Below are 20,673 nucleotides of genomic sequence, written 5' to 3' on the forward strand. Positions count from 1 at the left end.
ATCCGTCTCGGCACGGCTCTTCAGATCCAGAGAACTCAAAGGAAAGCGGATGATGGACGCCCCATCCTGCTCCTGTCACACAGAGCCCCGCCGAGCGGCATCCAGCAGATTTTTTGCCAGCGTTGAGGCACAGCGTGGCGGTGACGGCATCTCTCCATGCATGATTCCTGTGGGCATCTTGTGTGCAAGACAGATCTCTCCCTGCGGGATGGGCTGGCGGGGGCTCCTGGGCTGCAGCCAGGGATGTTTTCTTTGATACGGGGAGAAGCGGCTGCAGCTCTGCTCCTGGCACGCTGCCTGCTCTCTGCCTCCTGCCTGCTCCCTGCCCGCTGCTCTTCCTGGTGCATATTTCAGCTCCATGAGGGGAGCGATGGGCTGAGAGGAAGGACAAAGTCACCTCTGGATTTGTTCCAGCGCCCTCGTGAAGCGGAGAGGATGGAGCAGCTGCCGCGGAGAAGTGTCGTCCATCAACTTCCCACCATCCTGTCCTCCACCTCCAAGCGACGCGAGGTACCAGCTCAGCCTCCCTCCCGGCTCCTCCGGCCCTTTTCGCGGCAGGTCAAGGTTGCTCAGGGTTGGAGATGACTTCCAGCAAGGTCTCTAGAGCTTTTTTGGCAAGCAGTAATCTCCTCCAGGTGTCAGAGGTCTGTTGGCTTCTCCCGGGTGGTTGTTTCCACTGCCGCCTCCCAACTGCCTTCTCCCTTATGGGCCGATCCTGTGTGATGCTGAGCTGCCTCCCACCCTGACTGGGACTGGACCTGAGCTCCCCCAGCATCCCTGCAACGGACCCCCTGGGACCAGTGCCTTCCCCAGGGCGGTACTCACGTGGTGATGGCGGTGGTGGATGTTAACTTCGTCATCGTCCTCATCCTCGTCTTCATCGTTGATGATCACGGTGCGGACCAGTTTCCGCATGGCCACCTCCTGCGGGGGATAGGAAAGGAGTTGGGGGGGGGGGGTTTGGTGTCTGCCGACCCCCCTGCGCCCCGACCCGGTGCTGCCATCGGGCTCTCACCTCCCCGTTGGAGTTGATCAGGGCAGTGCGCAGGCTGTCCCCAGAGCCCCAGCTGCTCTGGGCTTTCCACACCACGTTGCTGGGGGGGCTATGGGTCGCCCCAGCCCCCGAGGCCCAGATCTAGGGAGAAAAGCACAGAGAAAAGCAACGTCACAGGTCTGCAAAGCCCAGACCCCGGGGACGCGGGTCTGTCCCCCTAAAAAAGCCACGCGCCAAGGTGTCTGCACCCCGGCTCCAACCGCTCCGCGTCACCGACGGCCCGGCTGGGTTTGGGATCTCGGCTGGATCCTCCACCGGGCAGTGACTCACCGTCACCACCTGGCCAGCCTTCAGGGTGAACTTTGGGGGGAAGCGGTAGGTGATGGGGGGATCGTCTCCATTCTGCCGCTTGATCTGCCAGTTCCCCATCGCCTGGTCCTGCAAGAGAGAGAGAGCAGCAACCCTGAGATCCCCCGGTTCCTCCCCACCTTGTCCCGGTTCACCTCCTGCCCGTGGGGTGAAGCGGGGCTGAATTACACCCCCAGGGATCCCGGGGATCCTCCCCAAAGGCAAACGCACCTCGTTGGACTTGTTCCTGAGACGGACGAATCTGCCCTCCAAGTCCACCTCCTCCACGCCGACGCGGCCGCTTGTCCGGGCGTGGTGGGAGAAGCTGGTCCGACTCTCGCTGTCGTCCAGCTTCCTCTTCTTGGAGGAGCCCGGGGTGGACAAGTGGCTTCGGGATGCACCTTTGTGGGAGGAAGGGCTGGGGGACAGCCTCAGCCTGGGCAGGAGGAGAAGGTGAGATGGAGCCAGTGAGGACACGAGGGCTGGGACCCGCATAGCCCACTGGGTGCAGCGCCCCGTGCTCACCGCTCCTCCTCGCCCTCCAGTAGCTTGCGGTAGGCATTGATCTCCATGTCCAGAGCCAGCTTGATGTCCAGCAGCTCCTGGTACTCGTCCAGCTGCTGCTGCATGCGTGCCCGCATCTCGGCCATCTCCCGCTCCTTGTCGGAGAGCAGGCGCCGGTTGGTCTCGCGTTCCCTGGCCAGAATATCCTCCAAATCGTGCAGCTTCGCCTCCTTGGCGGCCAACTGTGTGGAGAGGGAAGGTGAGGGTGGTTGCTCCACCTGGGACCATCCCCAGGAGGGGACCATCCCCGGGGGCGGACATCCAGAGGAATCCCTTGGTCCTGACTCACCTGCTTCTGCAGCTGGCTGACTTCAGAGGAGAGGTTGTCGATGCGGATGCGGGTTTGCTGCAGCTCCTCGTGGGCAGCACCCACCATGTTGCTGTTCCTCTCAGCCGACTGCTTGGCATTCTCCAGCTGGAGGACAAGACGGGCGGGTTAGCATCCCTGGCACCCGCTGCCCACCGGCACTCCGCAGGGCAGGGCGGGAAGAGGACGGCGACGTGCGGGTGCTGCTCACCTTCGCCCCGTAGGTCTTCTCCAGTTCCTCCTTGTAAAGCCTGATCTGGGCTTCGTGCTGGCTCCGCAGCTCCTGCAAGGCTTCGGAGAGCTTGCTCTCAAACTCCCGCTGCCGCCCGTTGTCGATCTCCACCAGCCGGGTCTCGTGGCGGCGCTTGGTCTCCCGCAGCTCCTGGGGACAGGTCAGGGGACACGGTGTCACCTCGGGCCGGGATCGGCTTGGGGATGGGGACACAACACACGGCGGGGGGGGGGGCATTATCCCAAGCGAAGCCGGCACCGCAGCGGCACATCGCGGCTCACCTCGCTGTAAATGTTTTTCTGGAATTCGAGCTCTTCCTTCAGCGTCTGCAGCCGGTTCTCGGCGTCCACGCGGCGCAGCATCTCATCCTGCAGCTGCTTCTTGGCTTCGCTCAAGGCGCTTTCCAGCTGCAGGGAATTGAGAAGGACCGTCACGGCCGGCTCCTGGGCACTGTCCAGGCACAGCACCCGGCACTGGCCAGGGACCCAGCATCCAGCCGTGTCTCTGCCCCCCAGTCCCCTGGCACAGCGGGGACCTGGCAGCCCCCAGGCAGGCCGGGGACAGCGGGGGTCCCCGGGGCAGTTGGGGACAGGGCTGCCACTGCTCACCTTGGCCACCTGCGCCCTCAGGTCCCGCACTTCAGACTCCAGATTCCTTTTCTCGCCCAGGGCCGTGGAGAGCGCAGCCTCCTTGGAGTTGAGCAAAGCCTCCACGTCCTTGAGGCGCGCCTGGGCGGTCAGCAGGTCCCCTTCCTTCTTGGCATTCCTGCAACGCACCGGATGGCACGGGTGAGCGGCACGGCAGGGAGGAACCATGCATGGCACCCTGCAGCCCCACCCCAAGCACACAGAGCATCACGTCCGCACCCCTCCGATCACCCCCAAAAGAGTTGCAGGATTGTACCTAACACCCACCCGCCAAAGGGACCGGCAGGTCCCGGCCACCCAGCGTGTCCGGCACCAGTTTGGATACTGGAAAGCAGAAAGGGCTGGGAAAAAACTGGGTGAGCAGGAGTTGTCTCAGGGCTGTAACGCCCGTGTGCAATATGCACACCCACGGCCCGGCTGCACCCGCTAGAGGTCAGTGCGGACCAGGCCGGCGCCGGAGCGGCACAGCGCGGCGTGGCATGGCACGGCGTGGCATGGCATGGCACAGTGCGGCGTGGTGTGACACGGTGCAGCACAGTGAGGCACGGCATGGCACAGTGCAGCATGACACGGTGCAGCACGGCGCGGCGCACAGTGCGGCACGGCGCGACACGGTGCAGCATGGCGCGGCGTGGCACGGCACAGTGCGGCACGGCATGACACGGTGCAGCACGGCATGGCGTGGCACGGCACAGTGCAGCATGGCGTGACACAGTGCAGCATGGCGTGATACAGTGGAGCGGAGTGTGGCGTGGTGTGGCACGGTGCAGCACAGTGAGGCATGGCATGGCACAGTGCAGCATGACACGGTGCAGCATGGCGCAGCGTGGCATGGCACAGTGTGGCACGGTGTGACACGGTGCAGCACGGCACGGCGTGGCACGGCACAGTGTGGCATGGCGTGACACGGTGCAGCACGGCGCGGCATGGCGTGGCACAGTACAGCATGGCGTGATACAGTGGAGCGCAGTGCGGCGTGGCGTGGCATGCTGCTGCATAGCGCAGAACAGTGCTGCGTGGCGTAGCACGGTGCGGCACGGGGCTGCCCGGTGCGGCGGCAGCTGGGGAGGAGCGAGGGTGCTGGAGGGTGCAGAAGCTGCCCTGTAGCCAGAGTTGCCCAACCAAGGCAGCAGCAGGGCAGAGGAACCTGCGACACCTTGGCAGCGCCGGGAGGCTGGTGCCTCTCCCTGGAGCGGATGGAGGGCACCGGGCGATGAGCTGGGGCCCGGGGCTGCCCCAGGTCTGGACGTGCCTCACCACGAGCTCAATGCCCGCCGCTGTCGCTTGGTGGGTGCAGAGCAGCGATGCCGGTCCCCCGTGGCCCCCGGCCGGGCTCAGCCTCCCAGCACAGGACTGCGGACGGGTCTCCCGGCCCCCAGCACTGCTGTGCAACCTCAGAGCCCCCGCACCATCCCGTGCCTCCATTTCCCCCCTTGCTTTTTAAGCCCTCCGACAGCAGGTCAAGGCCATTTCTTACAGGCAGCAGACCCGAGACACATCGCTGCGTGCCGAGGGAATTTGATCCGACTAAACCACCAAAACGCAACCTGACGCTATTTTGGTAGGCCCTATAAAAAGAAAAGACCCGATGCTCTTTCTGCGGCACCCAGCGGCCGTCAGCACTGGGGCGGCTTGCACTGTCGGCTCGTGGCAGAGACTGTCACCCCACCTCCCTCAAAATCGGGTGTAAGACTCGTAGAGGCAGCATGCGCCTGGGGACCGGCGCCGGCTGCGGTGCCCCCTCGGCCGTGGGCGAGCCCTGGCTGCACGCCGGCGCGTGGTACGCATTCCTGGGGCGGTGAGCGCACACCCACGCCATTAGATCATGGGTTAAAAAATACCAGGGAGGGGCTGGCGGCACAGACGGCGCTCAGCTTGCCCCAGCTGCAGGATCCGGCCCCGGGGCAGGATGAGGAGGTGGTGCCTTCGAATCCTCTCCTCCTGCCCACAGGGAACGGGACCCCAGGACGAGCAGGGACCGGCGTTCCCAGATTTGCACGTACGTGGGAAGCTCCTTGCTTGGCCAACAGCAGATTTTCCCGCATTTCTTTCTGCTTTCTGACCCGAGCCAGCACGGAGAAGTCGTTCCGAGATATTTACATCGCGCGAGGCCCTGCCGTACTTGATTAGCCCCCCTTTTGCGGGGAACCGTGAGTCCCGCTTGCCGGAGCCGGCCGCCCGAGCGCCACGCCGGCGGGTCCTTCCCGTGCAACCCACTCCTTTCGTGCCAGTGACTCATAGGACAAAAATGCCATCTGGGAGCGGATCCGGAGCCTCCTCGGCTCACTGCAAGCAACATTTGAGGCTGAGTTTTCCCATCTGGCAGCGGCTCGCCCTTGCAGCCAGCGTGGCCACCCCGGCACTGCCGGCAGGGTTTAATCCTGCTGTCCTTGATCGAGTTAACCACCGCTTAACTCTGGGAAGAGCTTGCCCTTGGCTTTTTGCTTCTGTAGCTCTTTGCTCGCCGCGTCGGCTGCAAAGACTCGGGTACAGCTGGGAGTCACTGGCTCTTTGGGATGGGGCTTGTGGCATGTGCAGCGCCAGGCACATCCTGAAGCCTCCGACTCTTTAGGGGACACCAGTACCATTTATAAGTGAAATACGGAGGGGAAAATGCTGCGACTAGGTGGTTACACTTGTGTCTCCACAGTGGTGACAGATTCGCCCTCTCCAGGGACTGGAGGGATCCAGGGCTCAGGGCAAAATGCGTTGATGCCTAGCAAGTCCCATGGTAAATCCCATCAGACTCGAAAAGGACAAATCCGTTTTCCTTAAAAGCCTCCCGTGCTCAGCTCTGGGTTACACCGGGGAGGAGCGGAGATGGGAGCTTGGAGCTCACCGGCTGGGCTGCAGCGGCTGCAGCTGCGGGGCTGAGCTTGGGAGCCGTTTTGCAGGAAAGAGAGAGAGGTGAGATGAATCCTGCGCTGTCCTTTGCTTTCCTCCGGCGAGTCCGGAGGTCTGCGTGCCCACGGCTCTCTGGGACCTGAGCATCTCCCCCCACGTTCCTTCAAAACACAGCCCTGACTCGGAACGCAGCAGCCTCCAGATGAGATTTCAGCACGCGTGCAAGTCCTCTCCCACGCCGGGGACCCCTGTGCCCGCCGCTCCACGCAAGCCCTTGCGATCCCCGTTCCAGCCCAGCCAGGGTTTGGGTTTTCCCCTCGCCTCCCGTTGGGTCCTGCTTTTATTTCCCCTGCAGCCTCCCAGGCTCCAGCTGGCGCTGGGCTAAAAATAAAAACTTCCATGGCAGCTGCGTCGCTCCCACTTCCCTCGGCAAGGGGACGAACGGGGACCTTCCTCCTCCTCCTCCTCCTCCTCGTCAGAGGGCTTCACTGGTCTCCCCATCCTGCCTGCTAGAGCCTAAAAGATCCCAAATCCTCTGCCAGCCAAAAGGGAAGCAGAGATCCACCCTGAAGGGCTGCGTGCCTGCGGCCGGGGGACATGGGCTCAGCGTCCCGCAGGATTTGATCCCCTGTGCCGGGAGAGTCGGGTGTAAAAACAAGCATTTATTGAAGCCAAGAGGAGAAAACACAACAGAGGCATCAAATCCTCAAGAAACAAATGTCTCAAGAGAAAAGATAGAGGGAAAAGGGGCCTCAAGATGTTTTATTTTTAGCTTTTAAAAGCAGGAAGGAGGGGGGAAAAAAAAAAAAAAAGAAAATTGCAGCCGAGCTGCCAGAAAATCCAAATGTTAATGGAAAGTTGGACCTGCTCTGACTGTACTCAGCGCAGACACAGAAACAAGCCTGCAAAGCTGATGCGACGGCTTCAAAAACGGCCAGGGCTGAAGACCCCCGGGGTGGCCGGTCCCTGCAGAAGGTTCAGGGACAGCCCCACACAGCAGCGCCCAGGATCTGCTATCGCTCCCCTTCGCTCTGCCCCAAAATCCCAGCCCAGAAACCCGGCAGATCCGGGCTCTCCCTCTGGAAAAAGCTGAGACAGGCCAGAGCCATCGGAGCTCACGGGAGGTGAGCAGCTTCGGGCACGCGCGGCCGTGCCCTCTCTGAGAAGCCAAAGCCCACTAGATGCATTTGAGGAAACACCCTTTAGTTTCACCCTACCGCTAATCACCACGAGCCACTTCTGAAGCACGAGGCTGCTCTCCCGTGGGCGGAACGGCTGCCGTTCAACGCGGTGGCGGCGGCGGCGGCGCTTGGGCAGCGCCGAGCTTCGCACGCTGGAAGGGGACCAAGAGGGTGGGACAGAGCCAGCGGAGAAACAGGCGTTCCCCTCTTCCCCTGCCTCCAGATCGCAGCCGCCCCACCCCAGACGAGGTGCCAAGTCAGGGGAGCTCGCAGGCTCAGGCCCCATCTATAAATCTTTTCGCACGCCTGCGAATCCCCAGGGACCGCGGGTTTCTTTCGCACCTTGCTGCCAGGGAGCCAGGCGACACGCCAGCCGGCTCCCCTGCAGCTCAGCCACAAGACTGGGGAAACGCTACCCCAGAAAAGACTTTACGACATATTTCCAGCTTGGGAAACTGAGGTAAGAGAGGCATCACGTGCCCAAGGAGGTTTGCGATGGATCTGATTGCTGGGAGGACCCAGAAAACCTGCTCTGCCCCACCTTGGGCTTGCTGCTTTGCACTGCGTTACCTCCAGCACCAGGGATCGGTCCCAGGGATCGCTCCCCCTACCCCAGGGATCGCTCCCCTACCCCAGGGATTGCTCCCCCTATCCCAGGGACCACTCCCCCTATCCCAGGGATCGCTCCCCCATCCCAGGGACCACTCCCCCTATCCCAGGGATTGCTCCCCTATCCCAGGGATCGCTCCCCATATCCCAGGGACCGCTCCCCCTATCCCAGGGATTGCTCCCCCTACCCCAGGGATCGCTCCCCCTATCCCAGGGACCGCTCCCCCTATCCCAGGGATCGCTCCCCCTACCCCAGGGATCGCTCCCCTATCCCAGGGATCACTCCCCTATCCCAGGGATCGCTCCCCCATCCCAGGGACCAGGGCCCCACAAAGGAAGCAGCAAGGACAGCATGAGGAAAGGCGGTCTTGGGAAAACCTCTGCGGTGGGGCAATGGGAATGTGGCAAAGCAGCTTCTCCCAGCTCCTGACTCATCTGTGCCGCTGCGCCTTTGCCAAATCACCAGGATAAACATAAGCCGGTCTCCTAGCAGGGGAGCTGTAAATAGCCAGCACAATGTATAGCGAGGACAACATCTGCACGGAGCCAGCATCCTGTTAGGCACCAAAAGCCCTGCCAAATGGCAGCCAGGGGATGCCAGTGCTGGCTGTGTTCAAGGATGCATGGAAATAGCCCCCACCCTCCGGCGTTAGCTGTGCCAAAGCTCCTTCCCGGTGCCAGGGTTGGTGCCGACCACACCGCACGCTCCTGGCACGCTCGTCCCTGGGGCTGAGGGGCTTGCTCAACTCCATGTGGCCCCAAGCGGAGCGAGAACAGCTTGTTGGCATCTCCTAAGAGCTGTGCTTCCCCCTCCTGGAATCGGGATCTGGCCTTTCCTTGCGTCCTAAAAATGAACCAAAACCGCTGCTTCGTTGGGAACCAGAAAAGAGCATTGCACAGGGATGCAAACGGACGCTTCAGTCTGGGGTGCCCGAAACCTTTGCCATTCCTGTCCCTCCACAAACCCCCTCGCCAGGAGCCTCGCTGGGAGCTGCGGGCGCATACAAAGTCCAGCGCGACTGGACCCGATCGCAGCTGATACCTCCAGGAATCAGCTACAAACCCTCCCCACGAAGCCTTTAAGGAACTTTTCTCCTTTCGCTGGATACACCAGAGCAAACGCACCCCGCGCCCACGCACCGTCTCCCCGCAGCCTCGCCTCTCACGATGGGGAAAAGCAATTAGGCTTCATCAGCGCTGCAACAAACCGATGCACGTGACCACGGCGTGGACCGATGGCCCCCCTCGCTACTTAAAAGCTGGAAACACGATTTCAGAGAATAAACAGTATATTAAGAAGCCTCACGGACCCCGTGCTGGCTGGGGAGCCCTGGTGACACTTGCTCCCCATCCTGGGCTGTCACGCCAGTGCTGGTGACTCATCCCAGCTTTCGCCAGCGGCTCGAAATGGAAATCCCAAGTCACCAAGTGACGTTGGTGTTTGGGCTGAGTCCCCCCTAGTAACAGGAGGGCTCTGTGGTTTTGAAGGGCAGCTGGTATTACCAGAGGGGTTTTATAGCTGGAAAAGGGGGTTTTTGCCGGCTCCCACGTGCGAGTCGATGGCGGAACGGACAGGACTTGGCTTTCCACTGCCCACGCTCTGCTTCTGGGGGCTCCGGGTGAGGTTTGCATCAGGCATAAATCTATGCGTCTGCATAGACAAGGGGCAGGATTTATTCTCCACAGACGCGTGCCCCGGCATGGAGCAGGCGTAACGTCTTCCCAGCGGGTCTGCCGGTGCCTTGCTGCCGGTCAAAAACCCCTTTCACAGCTGCCTTTAACTTTTCCAGGGTGCAGCAAGCCACAGGAGACAGATGCAAAGAGGATTCAAAGAGCTGGGAAAGAGCAAGCGAGCATCGGCTGCTGGAAGCCACCAGTGGCAGGAGCACGCGGACCCCGGCACCGCTCGTGGCTGAGCCTCGGGGACGAGCGAGGAAAACAAGGGCAGAATTTCCCTTCGAACAAGCAGATAGCCAGGCCTCCAGGCTAGGATTACATGCAAAGTGCCACCAGTTGAAACTTGATTTAGCGAAACTGGTCCAGCCCCAGGTTTGTCGCCCAGAGCTGCTATTGCAGAGCTCGGCAATTTGTCTGCACGGCACACAGGAAAAAAACCTGGCCAATGTTCTTGTCTATGCAGGTCCCGAGGGGATCGGCTGATCCTGGGGTTTCCAGAGGGAGGGCTGGTTCCTCGCTTGCAAAAACTGCATTTTCCATGGAAAAGAAAATCACCAAAGACTTGAAAAAACCTGACCACCTCAACTGCTCGGAAAATCACGATCAAACGCTGATCAATCCCCACTTGCCGGCCCAAGCTTGGCACGACCCAAACCCACGTGTTATGAACACGCCAGCTTGCCTTTTGCTGGCTTCCCGCAGAATTTTGAATCAGGTTATGTAAAAGACACTTGATGGCCTGGACTTAAACCATCTTAAATATAGATTAAAGCCATAACGTCCTTCATCAGGAAAAAGGAACTCTCTAAAAAAAGACTGGAATTGTGCTGGAAAGAAATTTTCTTTAGACATAGCTCAAATATGTGACTACAACACCTTCCTCGTTGCTCGCTTGCCATCTCCTCAGGACAAGGTTTCAGCAGAAAAGGCAAAAGAAGAAAGCTTGTTTTTCCAATCCAGAATTTACTAACAATTTGTAGTGTTGTATATAATATAAAAGCCTGTTTAAAGCTTAAGCCTGCGTTGCGCATACTTCTGCCTTCGGGAAGAGGAGAGAACAAGAAAATTCAAAGCATTCATTGCAACACCCTGAACATTCACAATGGTGACAAGTGCAGTTTCATATCTTTAATATAACGGACAAATATTCACAGAACAATTACATTTTGGACTGAATGAAATTTAAGGGATTTTGCTCAGTCTTGACTATCTTACTCCGACACAGCAAATTCCAGTTTTTGCAATAACTGGGTTCAAACTTAATGGGAAAGTTTTGTATGTAATTTTTTTTTATTTTGCACCTAAACCGACTCCTAGCGTTGCACCTCCATAGACATCCCAGAACATTAGATTTACTTGAATACATCCTTCTCTTGATGAATGAGAAATGCAAAGCCTATAACACGCCGCCTTAAAGGATGACGACAAAGTGCAGATCCCCAGTGTTTCCCCGGGGGATGTGACACGGTGGCAGGAGGCCTGACAAACGTAGTTAAAAACAGCGAGCTGAGTCACTCGTCTTAATCACGTCTCCAGGACCGGGAGCGTTGGGGCGGGGGGGGGCAAAAACCAGCCATAAGCTCGTGTTTCGCTGGGACCTGGCAGCTAGCGATGCAGCCAGGACTTGGGGCAGCAGAGAAGGAGCAGGGATGCACATCCCAGCCCCAGGAGCAAGGAAACGCGTTGCCACCATGCAAATGCGGCGGTCGCCTCCTTTCCCTCTGCACACACGTGCGGTCCGACGGCGTCTCTGAAGGCAAAGCTTTGCAGCTCCTAAGTGGGGTGACGGAAAGCAATGAGGAGGTTGCTCTGCTTACGGGGGCATCGCTGTCCCGGCTACGCTGCGGGGAGAAAGCTGCACCCCAGCCAGCGCCTGCTGCATCGCATCGATCCACAGCTGGGAACAGGGTCCCTAGGCAAGATGGGACAAGGCGGAGAGGACCCAAGAGAGGCAAAACAGGGAGCGAGCTCAAGGTCTCCTTTTTCCTCTCCAGCAGCAGCAGCTCACCCCATTTTCCATCAATCCGGGTAGGCAAAGCTTCTGGCCAGCAAAATTTGGTTAAGAAACAAAGCGGGGGATTGTTGGATCCAGCTGCCACCCATCTTCCTGGGAACAAAAGGGTTTGCTATGCCGGCTCCGAGAGCGCAGATAAAGGCAGGCGAGGTGTTTACATTGCCACAAGGTTTGTTTGCATGCAGCGGCAGAGAGGCCGGCGCGGGCTGCACTGGAGCCGCCTTGTTTGCCCACTTTTGCTGCCGGCGTGAGTCACCACCGGCGCTGCGAGCTGCCGGCTGCACCGCCTCTGTCGGGGTGGCTGCCGGGATGGGCCTGAACGTGATGCCATTGGGAAAACACAGCTTGGCGCAGGGACGAGCAGCGGTGAAGATGAGCGCCGGTGTTTTGCTGTGCTCTGCCATACGCAGCCGGTGCGGCAGATGCTCCCAGCACACCTCTGCCCGCCTTCCCTGCCAGCGTGCACCGTGCCAGGATGAAGTCCAGACCTGCTCGGCACGTGTGCAGGAAATAACCGCTTCCCCGCCAGTGAGGACTGCAGATGTGGCATCCCAAGAAAGTGCAATTTAGCCCCAATTGCTGCATGCACAGAATCGCCCTGCAAACGGGGCCGCTGCAAGAGGCTTCAGCCGCCCCATCACCTCCCTCCTGCTCAGCCCCACGTGCCCGCACAACGCTTGCCACGGGGCAAGCTCCAGTCCGGCAGCTTTTTGCACTGGAGCGACAGAGCCAAGGCTGGGTTGCAAAAAGCAGCGCCGCTTGCTAGTTGGGACACGCGTGCCGCAGGTTGGCATCTCTGCCCTGCAAATGGGGGCTCCGGGTGCAACCCAGCCTGCAAAAGCATGATGCCAAGGAGCAAATCTGCTCTCCCCAGCACTCTACTTCCCTCCTAAAGCCTATGGCATGAAGGCTCAGCTTTGCAAAACTCTCCCTAATTTCTCCTAGTGCCCGCAGGGCTGTGGGGAGATAGATAACTGGGGGAGCGAGCGCAGCACGGTGCTCTACGGGGGCAGGGGGGGGGTCATCCTTGCACCCCACGGATGCTGCCGGGGAGCGGGTTATCCGCAAGCACCCGTCACGCCAGGAAGGAAGGCGCAGGCACGCGTGACCGCCGGAGCGGCGGGGGCCTCCCAAAGACGCGGCGAAGCCTGGCCCCGCGGCGGCCGCACCCTGCTCCAGCCCAAAGTCATGCAGCTGAGCGTGACTCATCTCCCGGCTTGCGCCCCGGTGCAGGTCTCCAATCCTCCTTCTCCTGCCCCACTGCAACCTCCCTGCCTGGCCCCACGGAGGGGGACAGGCATTAAAAAAAAACCATGGAGAGCGGCACGGAGGTTTTGTTGCCACTATTCGCGGGGCTTCATTTTATTGCCACCATCCACGTCCTGCTTCAGCGCTGGGCTGCAAAGACTCTGCGAGCGCAGCCAGGGCTGGATCCAGAGCCCTGCCTAAAGCCACCGGCGAGCCCAGAGCTCTGCTCAGCCACTGTATTGCAAGGAGAGGGGGACAAGTGGCTTTTCCCAGTGGGGACTGGGAGCTGCAATGGGGCAACTGGCCACCCCCAGTGCTGGAAAACAGCCAGGTGCCTGTGAGCACTAGGGCCAAGTCTCCTTTGGGCTCCTACCCCTTGGAAGCCCACACGTTACACATCCATGTCAAGAGCTTGGACTTTTTTTTGGGCTCACATGACTCAGAGCTGGGGCTTTAATGGAGAAAGCATGTCCCTAAACTGTTATTAAATAAAACCCCAACAAATTGGCACTACCGAGCTCAGCCTCCAGCCGAGCGCTGCAGCAGGGAGACGCCAAGCTTTGCTCGCCTGGGGCTGGGGTCACCGAGCTGGATGGCAGGAGGACACGGATGTTGAAAGCAGGAGCCAGAGCAAGTGGCTGGAGGTGGCGTTTGTCCAAGAGGGCTGAGAAACCTCCGCTGTCAGAAACCCTCTCCTAAAGACACGCTTCCGAGCCACTCGCAGCCCCGATGCAAAAGTTCAAAAGCTTCAGAAGAGCCGTTGTTTGCTCCTAACCGGGGCTCCATCACCTCTTTGCAGGGACATGGTGCCAATACCTGCAACGGTGCAACCCTGTAATTAAGCAGCGTAAAGTACAGGCAGTGCGACGTTCACCGTGCACGCTCCCCAGGCTGTCGGGGAGCTCTGCCCCTGTTGCTATCACACCTCCTGGCTCCAAACACAGGAAGGCAGCAATAAAGCATCACGGCTCGGTACGGCTTGGAGGATAACCCCAGCCACAGGTGCCTTCACCTTCATCGTGGAAGGGAAATTGGTTTACAAGTGACAATGGGCGATGCTGACTCAGCGTCGCTCAGGAACAGAGGTGTCCTAACCCCAGTTTGGTTTTGTGGCATCTCTGCGGGCTCGGTTCAATGCACTTCATTAACCAACTTCCACCCCCTTTGACTCTCCTTTATACCCACAGCCCCAGATCGCACCGTGGGGCTCACAGATTCGTGCTGCAATGCCTTGCACGTACTGAAACAGGGCTTCTCCAGGACGGCCGAGAGCCGGGCTGTAGCGCAGCGGTCTCGGTGCTAGGGGCCGGTGCACAGGGCTGCAGCTGCCACTGCAGCAAGCGGGGCCGGGGGCCGGTGCCAGCCCCTTGCAGTTGTTGAGCTTCACACTGGGGCTATTCAACCCTCAGCAGGGAGGGGAAGGGAGCGGAGGCAGGTGGGCACCCAGCCCCGACACCCCGCTGAGAGGCTGTGGGTGACTGACGGCGGCTGCGGACAGATACGGGTTTCACGTGGCACCGGCCTCGTCCGTTTGGGAACGTGCCGAGCCAGTCACAGAGGAACGGGCTCGGTGAGCGGCCTCGCAAAGAGAGCAGGACGGAGAAATGGGTAACATAGCTGGTAGTAGGACAGCGGGAGGCGATTCCCAGCTCTACCCAGGGGCAGCCCATCCTGAACCCACTGGGCTGATGCTTCCCAGGAACTCCTCCATGCCAGCCCTAATTTTGGCCAGGACCAGAGGGAAAGCTCCGGTGGCTTCCTCCTATCCCGGCTGCCAGCAGTGGGGAAGGAAACTGCTGCTCCCAAAGGGCACAAATTTAGCAAAATAAGGAGCTGGCAGCAGCTCGGCATGCCCCACCCCGGCCACGCCGCCCTCTTTGCATGCCTCTGCCGAGCACCGTGCCGGGAAAGGCTCTCACTTCTGCTGGGCTCCAAAGTTGAAGTGTTAATGGGATTCAGACAACTGAAGTGACGCACGCGAGGCTGAAAAACACTTGGGGCAGCAAGCACGGCCAGGGCAGGCTGGGACGCGCTGCGCTAGGTGCCGTACGGGGGATGGATGCATTCCCACACCAAAACCAGCCCCGTTTCCCTTTGCAATTGCTTCTCTTTAATCCCCCAGCTCTGAGATTAAGGTCCTTAATTTGCCTGGGCAGATCCTATCGTAATAAAAATGTTTAAGGCAACACGATTTCCTCTCATCCCCGGGAACACACCGCACAGCGAGGGGACAGCCCAGCCCTGCAGCAGGACGGGGTACCAGCAGTGTCTGGAAGACGCCGGCAAACGCAGCCAGCGATGAGAGCAGAGCCACAAAACGAAAGTGCTGGAGCCTTTTCCTCTACCTGAGATCATCCTGCTCTGGGAGCTGGTAAAAAGGGGGGCTGGATGTTTGCACAGACAAGAAATACTCCCGCACAGATATCGCCAGGGGCTAACGAAAGCCTCGGCCTCGAAGCAATGGGGCTTTTGCCACCGAACGTTTCAGCCCCGCAGCGTGCAGGGAGGGCAGGCGTGCCTAGCCACCCCGAGCTGCCGGGTGTGGATGTTAGGGGAAAAATAAATCTGTCCAGAACACCGGAGCCTCAGGGACGGCATGTTTAAGAAGGTCCCCAAGGGGCACGGGGGGTCCCAGACCAGCCCTGGCTCCACGTTGCCTGCTCCCCCAGAGCATCACCCAGCTGCACAAGCTGTTCTTTGTTTGCTCCGAAAGGGCAAAGCCTCCTCCGAGCCAAACCGTTCCTTCCCTGGCAGGGTTTCTACAAGGCAGACGGGGGGGAAACAGCCCAGGAGCCTGAGGTTTCTCCCCCACGCAAAATGTTCCAGCACAAGCACATTGCTGCTAAAGGCGGCACAGAGGCAGCGCCCGGCCCCGCGGCGGGGAGGCTTTTTTTTTTTTTTTTTTCCCTTCAGTAAACGGGTCCCCTTTACCTCCTCCTCCTCCTCCCTGGAAGGTCATCGCTGAACCCAGCACAGGGCAAAAATCTACCTGGGGTGCAGAAGGGCTGTGGGGTTCACCCCAGTCCTCCTGGCACCCTGGTTACTGCCTCCTTTGCTCTGCCCTTGGACGAGCTTCCCCCCTGCAACGACCTTAGGAAAACAGGAGATTTTTTTTCCTCATTAGGGCCATAGATGAGATCTGGGCCCGGGGAGGAAGAAGCGCTGCCAAGGCACCGGCTTAATCGGGTTAGGGGCTGCAATTCAGGAAGCCATCGCTCATCAGCCGCACTGCTAACAAGGGCCTGGTTCCTGTTTCGGAGGAGGGAGCCGGCCACAGCACAGCCACCCCTTGCCCACGGGAGCGGGGCACTAGGAACCCCCCCAGGGCTCCCCTCTTGGGGATGGAGGTGCCCAAGGACTGTATCCATACACCCCTGCACCCCCAAACCGGGGCTTGCACTGACAAACACCTCTGCCTCGAGAATCTGGGATGAGGTGAATCCTCAGCGGAGCACGGCAAGGGCTGTGGCTCCCGTCCTCACCCCATGAGTCAGGAGCCAGCTCATGGAGAGGGGGCGATGGGCAGGACCTGGGTGCAGAGCATCTCTCCGCAGCAGCCCGGTGCCGTGCTGGAGCCTGTGCCCTCCAAAACCATCTGCCTGCCCTTCCTTGGGGACCGCAGGTCAGGGACGCCAGGGACAGGGGCATTTCAGGCTGGTCCTGGCTCTCCCCACGGTCTGGGAGGGGACGATGCCAGGCGCTGTCAGCACCCCTGGGTCACCAGCCACCCTCGCTGCACCCTCTGCTTCGCCTCAAAGGTGGCTCCGGCACAGCCAGCAGCCACACGAGGCTGGGGAGCCGACGGGGAAGCCCAGAGGCTGGGGACACGTGTGGCATAGGGCCAGGCAGCAGTGCCCGGAGGAAGTCCCTTGTCCCTGGGCACAGCGCCAGGCTGCACAGGGATGAGGGTCCCCTGGTGCAAGGAGCCGGGGTGGGTGCTTTGGGAAACCCCTCCTGGACCGGCATCGAGAGCAGCCGAACAGGCAGCAAGAAGGGGCCAGCCCAAAGGGAAGAGCAGCCGGCCAGGAATAGAAGGGTGGCAGGAGGCACAGGGCAGGCAGCTGCCTGCACCTCTCCACCCAGCTCTGCCCCAGGCTGCCCAGACCCTCCTCCACCCACGCAGCTCTTGCACCAGTGCGTCGGTAGCTGGTGAGACTGGTCTCCTGTTTGCATACCCTGTCCCCCTCCAGCCAGCACCTCTTCCCTCACTCCAGACGGAGCACCCAGCTCCTCTCCCTCCTGGGAGCGGGCCCAGCACCCGCTGACTCCACCAGCGCTGAGCACCGTGCTGCAACCAGACACGCCATGCCCCGACACCCCCAGCCCCCCGCCCTCCCTTCTGCGCAGGCGAGACAACCCCGGCCACGGGCACCGGCGATGCTGCGAGAGCCGATAACGTGGCCCCAGAGCCGCCTGCCCCGCCGGAGATACCCGGCGCTTCCCCTGGGGCTCACGGGGAGAGCGAGGGGAGCCGAGGGCTGCCGAGTTATTTATTAGCCAAGCAAAACGTCACTGCACCGAGGTCAAGCGAAACTGCCCGGGACAAGGCGCTGACCCAGGGGCTCGGGGTGGGCAGGCAGAGCCGGCAGGACCGGTACCTCCCTGCCCAGCCGGATGGCAGAGAGCGGAGCAATGCCAGCGCTGCCTGCCCCACCGCGAGAGCGGCACGAGGGTCCTTCCTGACCCCGTGAACATCTCCGACCCATCCGCAGGATCAGGCTCGCGGCCGCCCCACTCCCCCGTGCCCAAAAGATTTGGGGCACCCTAGCCAAACTGAGCCCTAGGAGCACCCTCGTGGCTTGGCAGCCGATTTGTGCCCTCTCTGAGCAACTCTGCCACATCGAGAAGGTCCCCAGCGACATGAGATGAGCTGCAGCCCCTTTGCAAGGATTTGGGGGGTTGGAAAGCGGCCCTGCTACCACCACCCAAGGAAGCAGGGGCACGCCAGAGGCAGGAATGAATAGCACCGGCTTTTCCCCGGCGGAGCTGCTCGTACATCTCACAAACCGTGACTCAGAGACGACTCAACACATTGAAACACCTCTCTCCTTCAGAAACCCTGCTCACCGCCCGTTGTCCAAAAACGGCGGTCCGAAACCCGCCTCCAAACCGAGAGCTGCTCTTTGGGAATCCCCTCAACTCAAAGCGCTTTTTCAGAGGGATCTGTCAGCGTTAGGGAACAAGCACAGCGAGCTCCAGGAGCGCAGCCCGTCGCAGGAAAAAAAAGCTTAACATATTTTTTTGCAGGGACCGCTCTGCAGCGCAGCCAGCTCCGGGCTGAGCACGCAGCTCTCAGCCACGGACGGCTGCAGGCCGGGCATTTTTTTCAGCTCTCGAAAGATCGCGGCCAAGATAGTTCTGGGTTTGCATAAGGCAGCAAAAGCTTTTAGACAGCTCAGCCCCTCATCTCGCCAGCTCCCAGATCCTTGGGATCTGGCAAGCAGGGATCTGCGTTGCGGAGAGCGGGACGAGCAAAGCTGCCTTATCTAAGGACAGAGCCACAGCAGCGCATGGGAAATAGAAAGCTAAATATAAAACACCGCACGGCTTTCGAAGACAGCTGTAAAAGGCTGCACATTCACTCCCTTCCCAGTAGGTAGAATATTTATGGCATCTTCTGAGGAAGTTAATTTTAGCCTCATTTGGTACAGACTCGAAACGAGGCATCCAGAATAAGAGGCAAAAGATCAAATGGAGGAAGACGGGCTTGTCCCACCGCTGCCCAGCCCGGATCCTGCCCCAAGCCAAAGCTGATGACAGAAAGGGACCCGCTCGCTCCTTCCATGGCGCGGGACTCAGGGAGCTGAGGATGACAGGGCTGCGGTCCCAATGCCGCATGGGCTGGCAGAGCCCCGGGGAAAGCCCAGCGGCCGGTCCCTGCCCGGCCAGCGGTGTGACACCGGCCAGGGAGCCCCGTGCAGGGACCTGCGTCCTCAGGGGACCTGCGCTGGGCATCTGCCATAGTCCCGAGGAGGGGAGGGCAGAGGCACCCACCAGCAGCAGGGAGGCGGCGGCGGCGGCAACGAGGTGGGCATTTCTGATGTCAGGAAGGGAAAGATAGAAACCCGACGGGAAGGGGCTGGGGGGATTTGAGCCTCAAAGCAGACCTGGAGCACATCACCCAGAGCCAGCCGATGGGAAAGGGATGCAGGCGTCGCCCGAGCATTGCTTGCCCCAAAGCAGGGGACCCCGCAGACCAGGAACAGCTTGGCACAGGGAGGGTTAAGGCAAACAAAATTCGAGCAGGTTCTTTAACTGGTGCCAAAGACAGCAGAGGAAAATAGGACGAGCAGGCGAGATCTGTGGGCAGGACAGAGCCAGCTGGCTGGCACCGCTTCCCGGTCTGCGCTGGAGCGCGTTTAGGAATAGCTCCAGGATGACGAAGGCGGAGGGGCCACCAGCCCAGTGCTCATGCCCCGTGTCGCACAGACCCTCCCCAAGAGCCTGGGGCACGTCCACTCAGCCCCAGTCCCGAGCTTTCGCAGATTCCCCCCCCCCCCTCCAAGGGCATCCCGGCCAAAGATGGCGCTTGGAGGGAGAGCAGGAATGCCGGGAGAGCTTCCCTCCTCTCTCAGTCCCTGCCACGGACACTCCTGCCCCAGCCAGGTCACGGGTTTCCCCTTTCCCTGCCTCCTCCAGGTCGCTCCTTCCTCCCTCCCGGCTCCCTGCCAAGCATGACAACAGTGACTGTCCCGCCACGGTCCCCGCCGTCCCCAGGGCACTCACCGGGCTTTCAGCTCCTTGTGCTCCTCCCGGACTTTGCTGAGCTCCAGCTGCAGCCGAGCTCTCTCCTTGGCCACCGAATCCAAGGTCTTGCGGGCATCCGCCAGCTCCGACTCATAGGCAGCCTTGATGCCCGAGACCTCGCGGCTCACCACCTCCTCCGATTCGGTGATGCGGAGCCGCAAGCCGGCGTTCTCCAGCTCCAGCGAGCGCACCTTGTCGATGTAGACGGCCAAGCGGTCATTGAGCTCCTGCAGGTCCTCCTTCTCCTGTAAGCGGGTGATACGGGTGGGGGACAAGGGGGTCCCCGAAGCCCCGCTGCGGGTGCTCCTCTTCTGCGAAGGCGTCGCCATGGGGTCCGGCGTCAAGGCAAAGGACACGGCACAGGTCACGGCTCGGCGTCCCACGCCACCCACCCAGCTGTCTCGGCTGCTCCTGGTTGTCTGAGTGACTTGCTTATATCCCAGCTGGGCTGTGCACTGGGAGGAGGAGCTGCGAGGAGGAGGCGGGTGGAGTTATCCGAAACCTGGGTGGAGACAACCCACTTGCATCAGTCCAGGCCCTTGCTTGGGAAAGGCTGGAAAAGCATCCCTGGGAAAAGGGGCCTTGGGAGGGCAGCTCTGGGGCACGCAGCCCAGGGTGACCCCCTTGCAAACACCCCGCCCCCCCCCCCCCCCCCCCCCCCCTTTTTCTAGTGCAATTCCCTCAGCTGAGGCTGGCTTTCAGCTTGGGGGGACTTGGCAAGGGCAAAGTGCCCCCTGAGAGGGGCTGCAGGAATGGGGTGCAGCCAGGCACCCCCGGGACCCCCGGGCTGGGCACCCCCAGGACATCGCTGCCCCACAGGACAGGGCAGGTGGCATCTCAGCAGCTGACCCCAGGGTGCTGGGGGGTCCTGGCATACCCGAATGCAGGAGCCCCAGGCTGCGCAGGCCCCTGGAGCACCCCAAACTCTGGGGTCCTGGCATACCCCGAATGCAGGAGCCCCAGGCTGCGCAGGCCCCTGGAGCACCCCAAACTCTGGGGTCCTGGCATACCCCGAATGCAGGAGCCCCAGGCTGCGCAGGACCCTGGAGCACCCCAAACTCTGGGGTCCTGGCATACCCCGAATGCAGGAGCCCCAGGCTGCGCAGGCCCCTGGAACACCCCAAACTCTGGGGTCCTGGCATACCCCGAATGCAGGAGCCCCAGGCTGCGCAGGACCCTGGAGCACCCCAAACTCTGGGGTCCTGGCATACCCCGAATGCAGGAGCCCCAGGCTGCGCAGGACCCTGGAGCACCCCAAACT

At 60.9% G+C, this 20,673-nt stretch overlaps 1 protein-coding gene across 1 annotated transcript in view; it reads right to left on the reverse strand.

Moving 5' to 3' along the window:
- Positions 1 to 20,673, reverse strand: part of LMNA (lamin A/C) — a 47,695-nt gene that overhangs the window by 2,922 nt on the left and 24,100 nt on the right. The window contains exons 2-11 of the mRNA XM_050912244.1: positions 19,392 to 19,914; positions 3,054 to 3,210; positions 2,727 to 2,852; positions 2,425 to 2,595; positions 2,196 to 2,321; positions 1,868 to 2,088; positions 1,574 to 1,778; positions 1,325 to 1,432; positions 1,016 to 1,135; positions 826 to 924 (exon numbers count right to left, since the gene is read on the reverse strand). Of these exons, the coding sequence (XP_050768201.1) occupies positions 826 to 924; positions 1,016 to 1,135; positions 1,325 to 1,432; positions 1,574 to 1,778; positions 1,868 to 2,088; positions 2,196 to 2,321; positions 2,425 to 2,595; positions 2,727 to 2,852; positions 3,054 to 3,210; positions 19,392 to 19,741 (1,683 nt within the window). The 5' untranslated portion in view covers positions 19,742 to 19,914. The remainder of the gene's footprint in view (positions 1 to 825; positions 925 to 1,015; positions 1,136 to 1,324; positions 1,433 to 1,573; positions 1,779 to 1,867; positions 2,089 to 2,195; positions 2,322 to 2,424; positions 2,596 to 2,726; positions 2,853 to 3,053; positions 3,211 to 19,391; positions 19,915 to 20,673) is intronic.

This window comes from Gymnogyps californianus, chromosome 29 (genome assembly GCF_018139145.2).
Source record: "Gymnogyps californianus isolate 813 chromosome 29, ASM1813914v2, whole genome shotgun sequence".
NCBI lineage: Eukaryota > Metazoa > Chordata > Aves > Accipitriformes > Cathartidae > Gymnogyps > Gymnogyps californianus.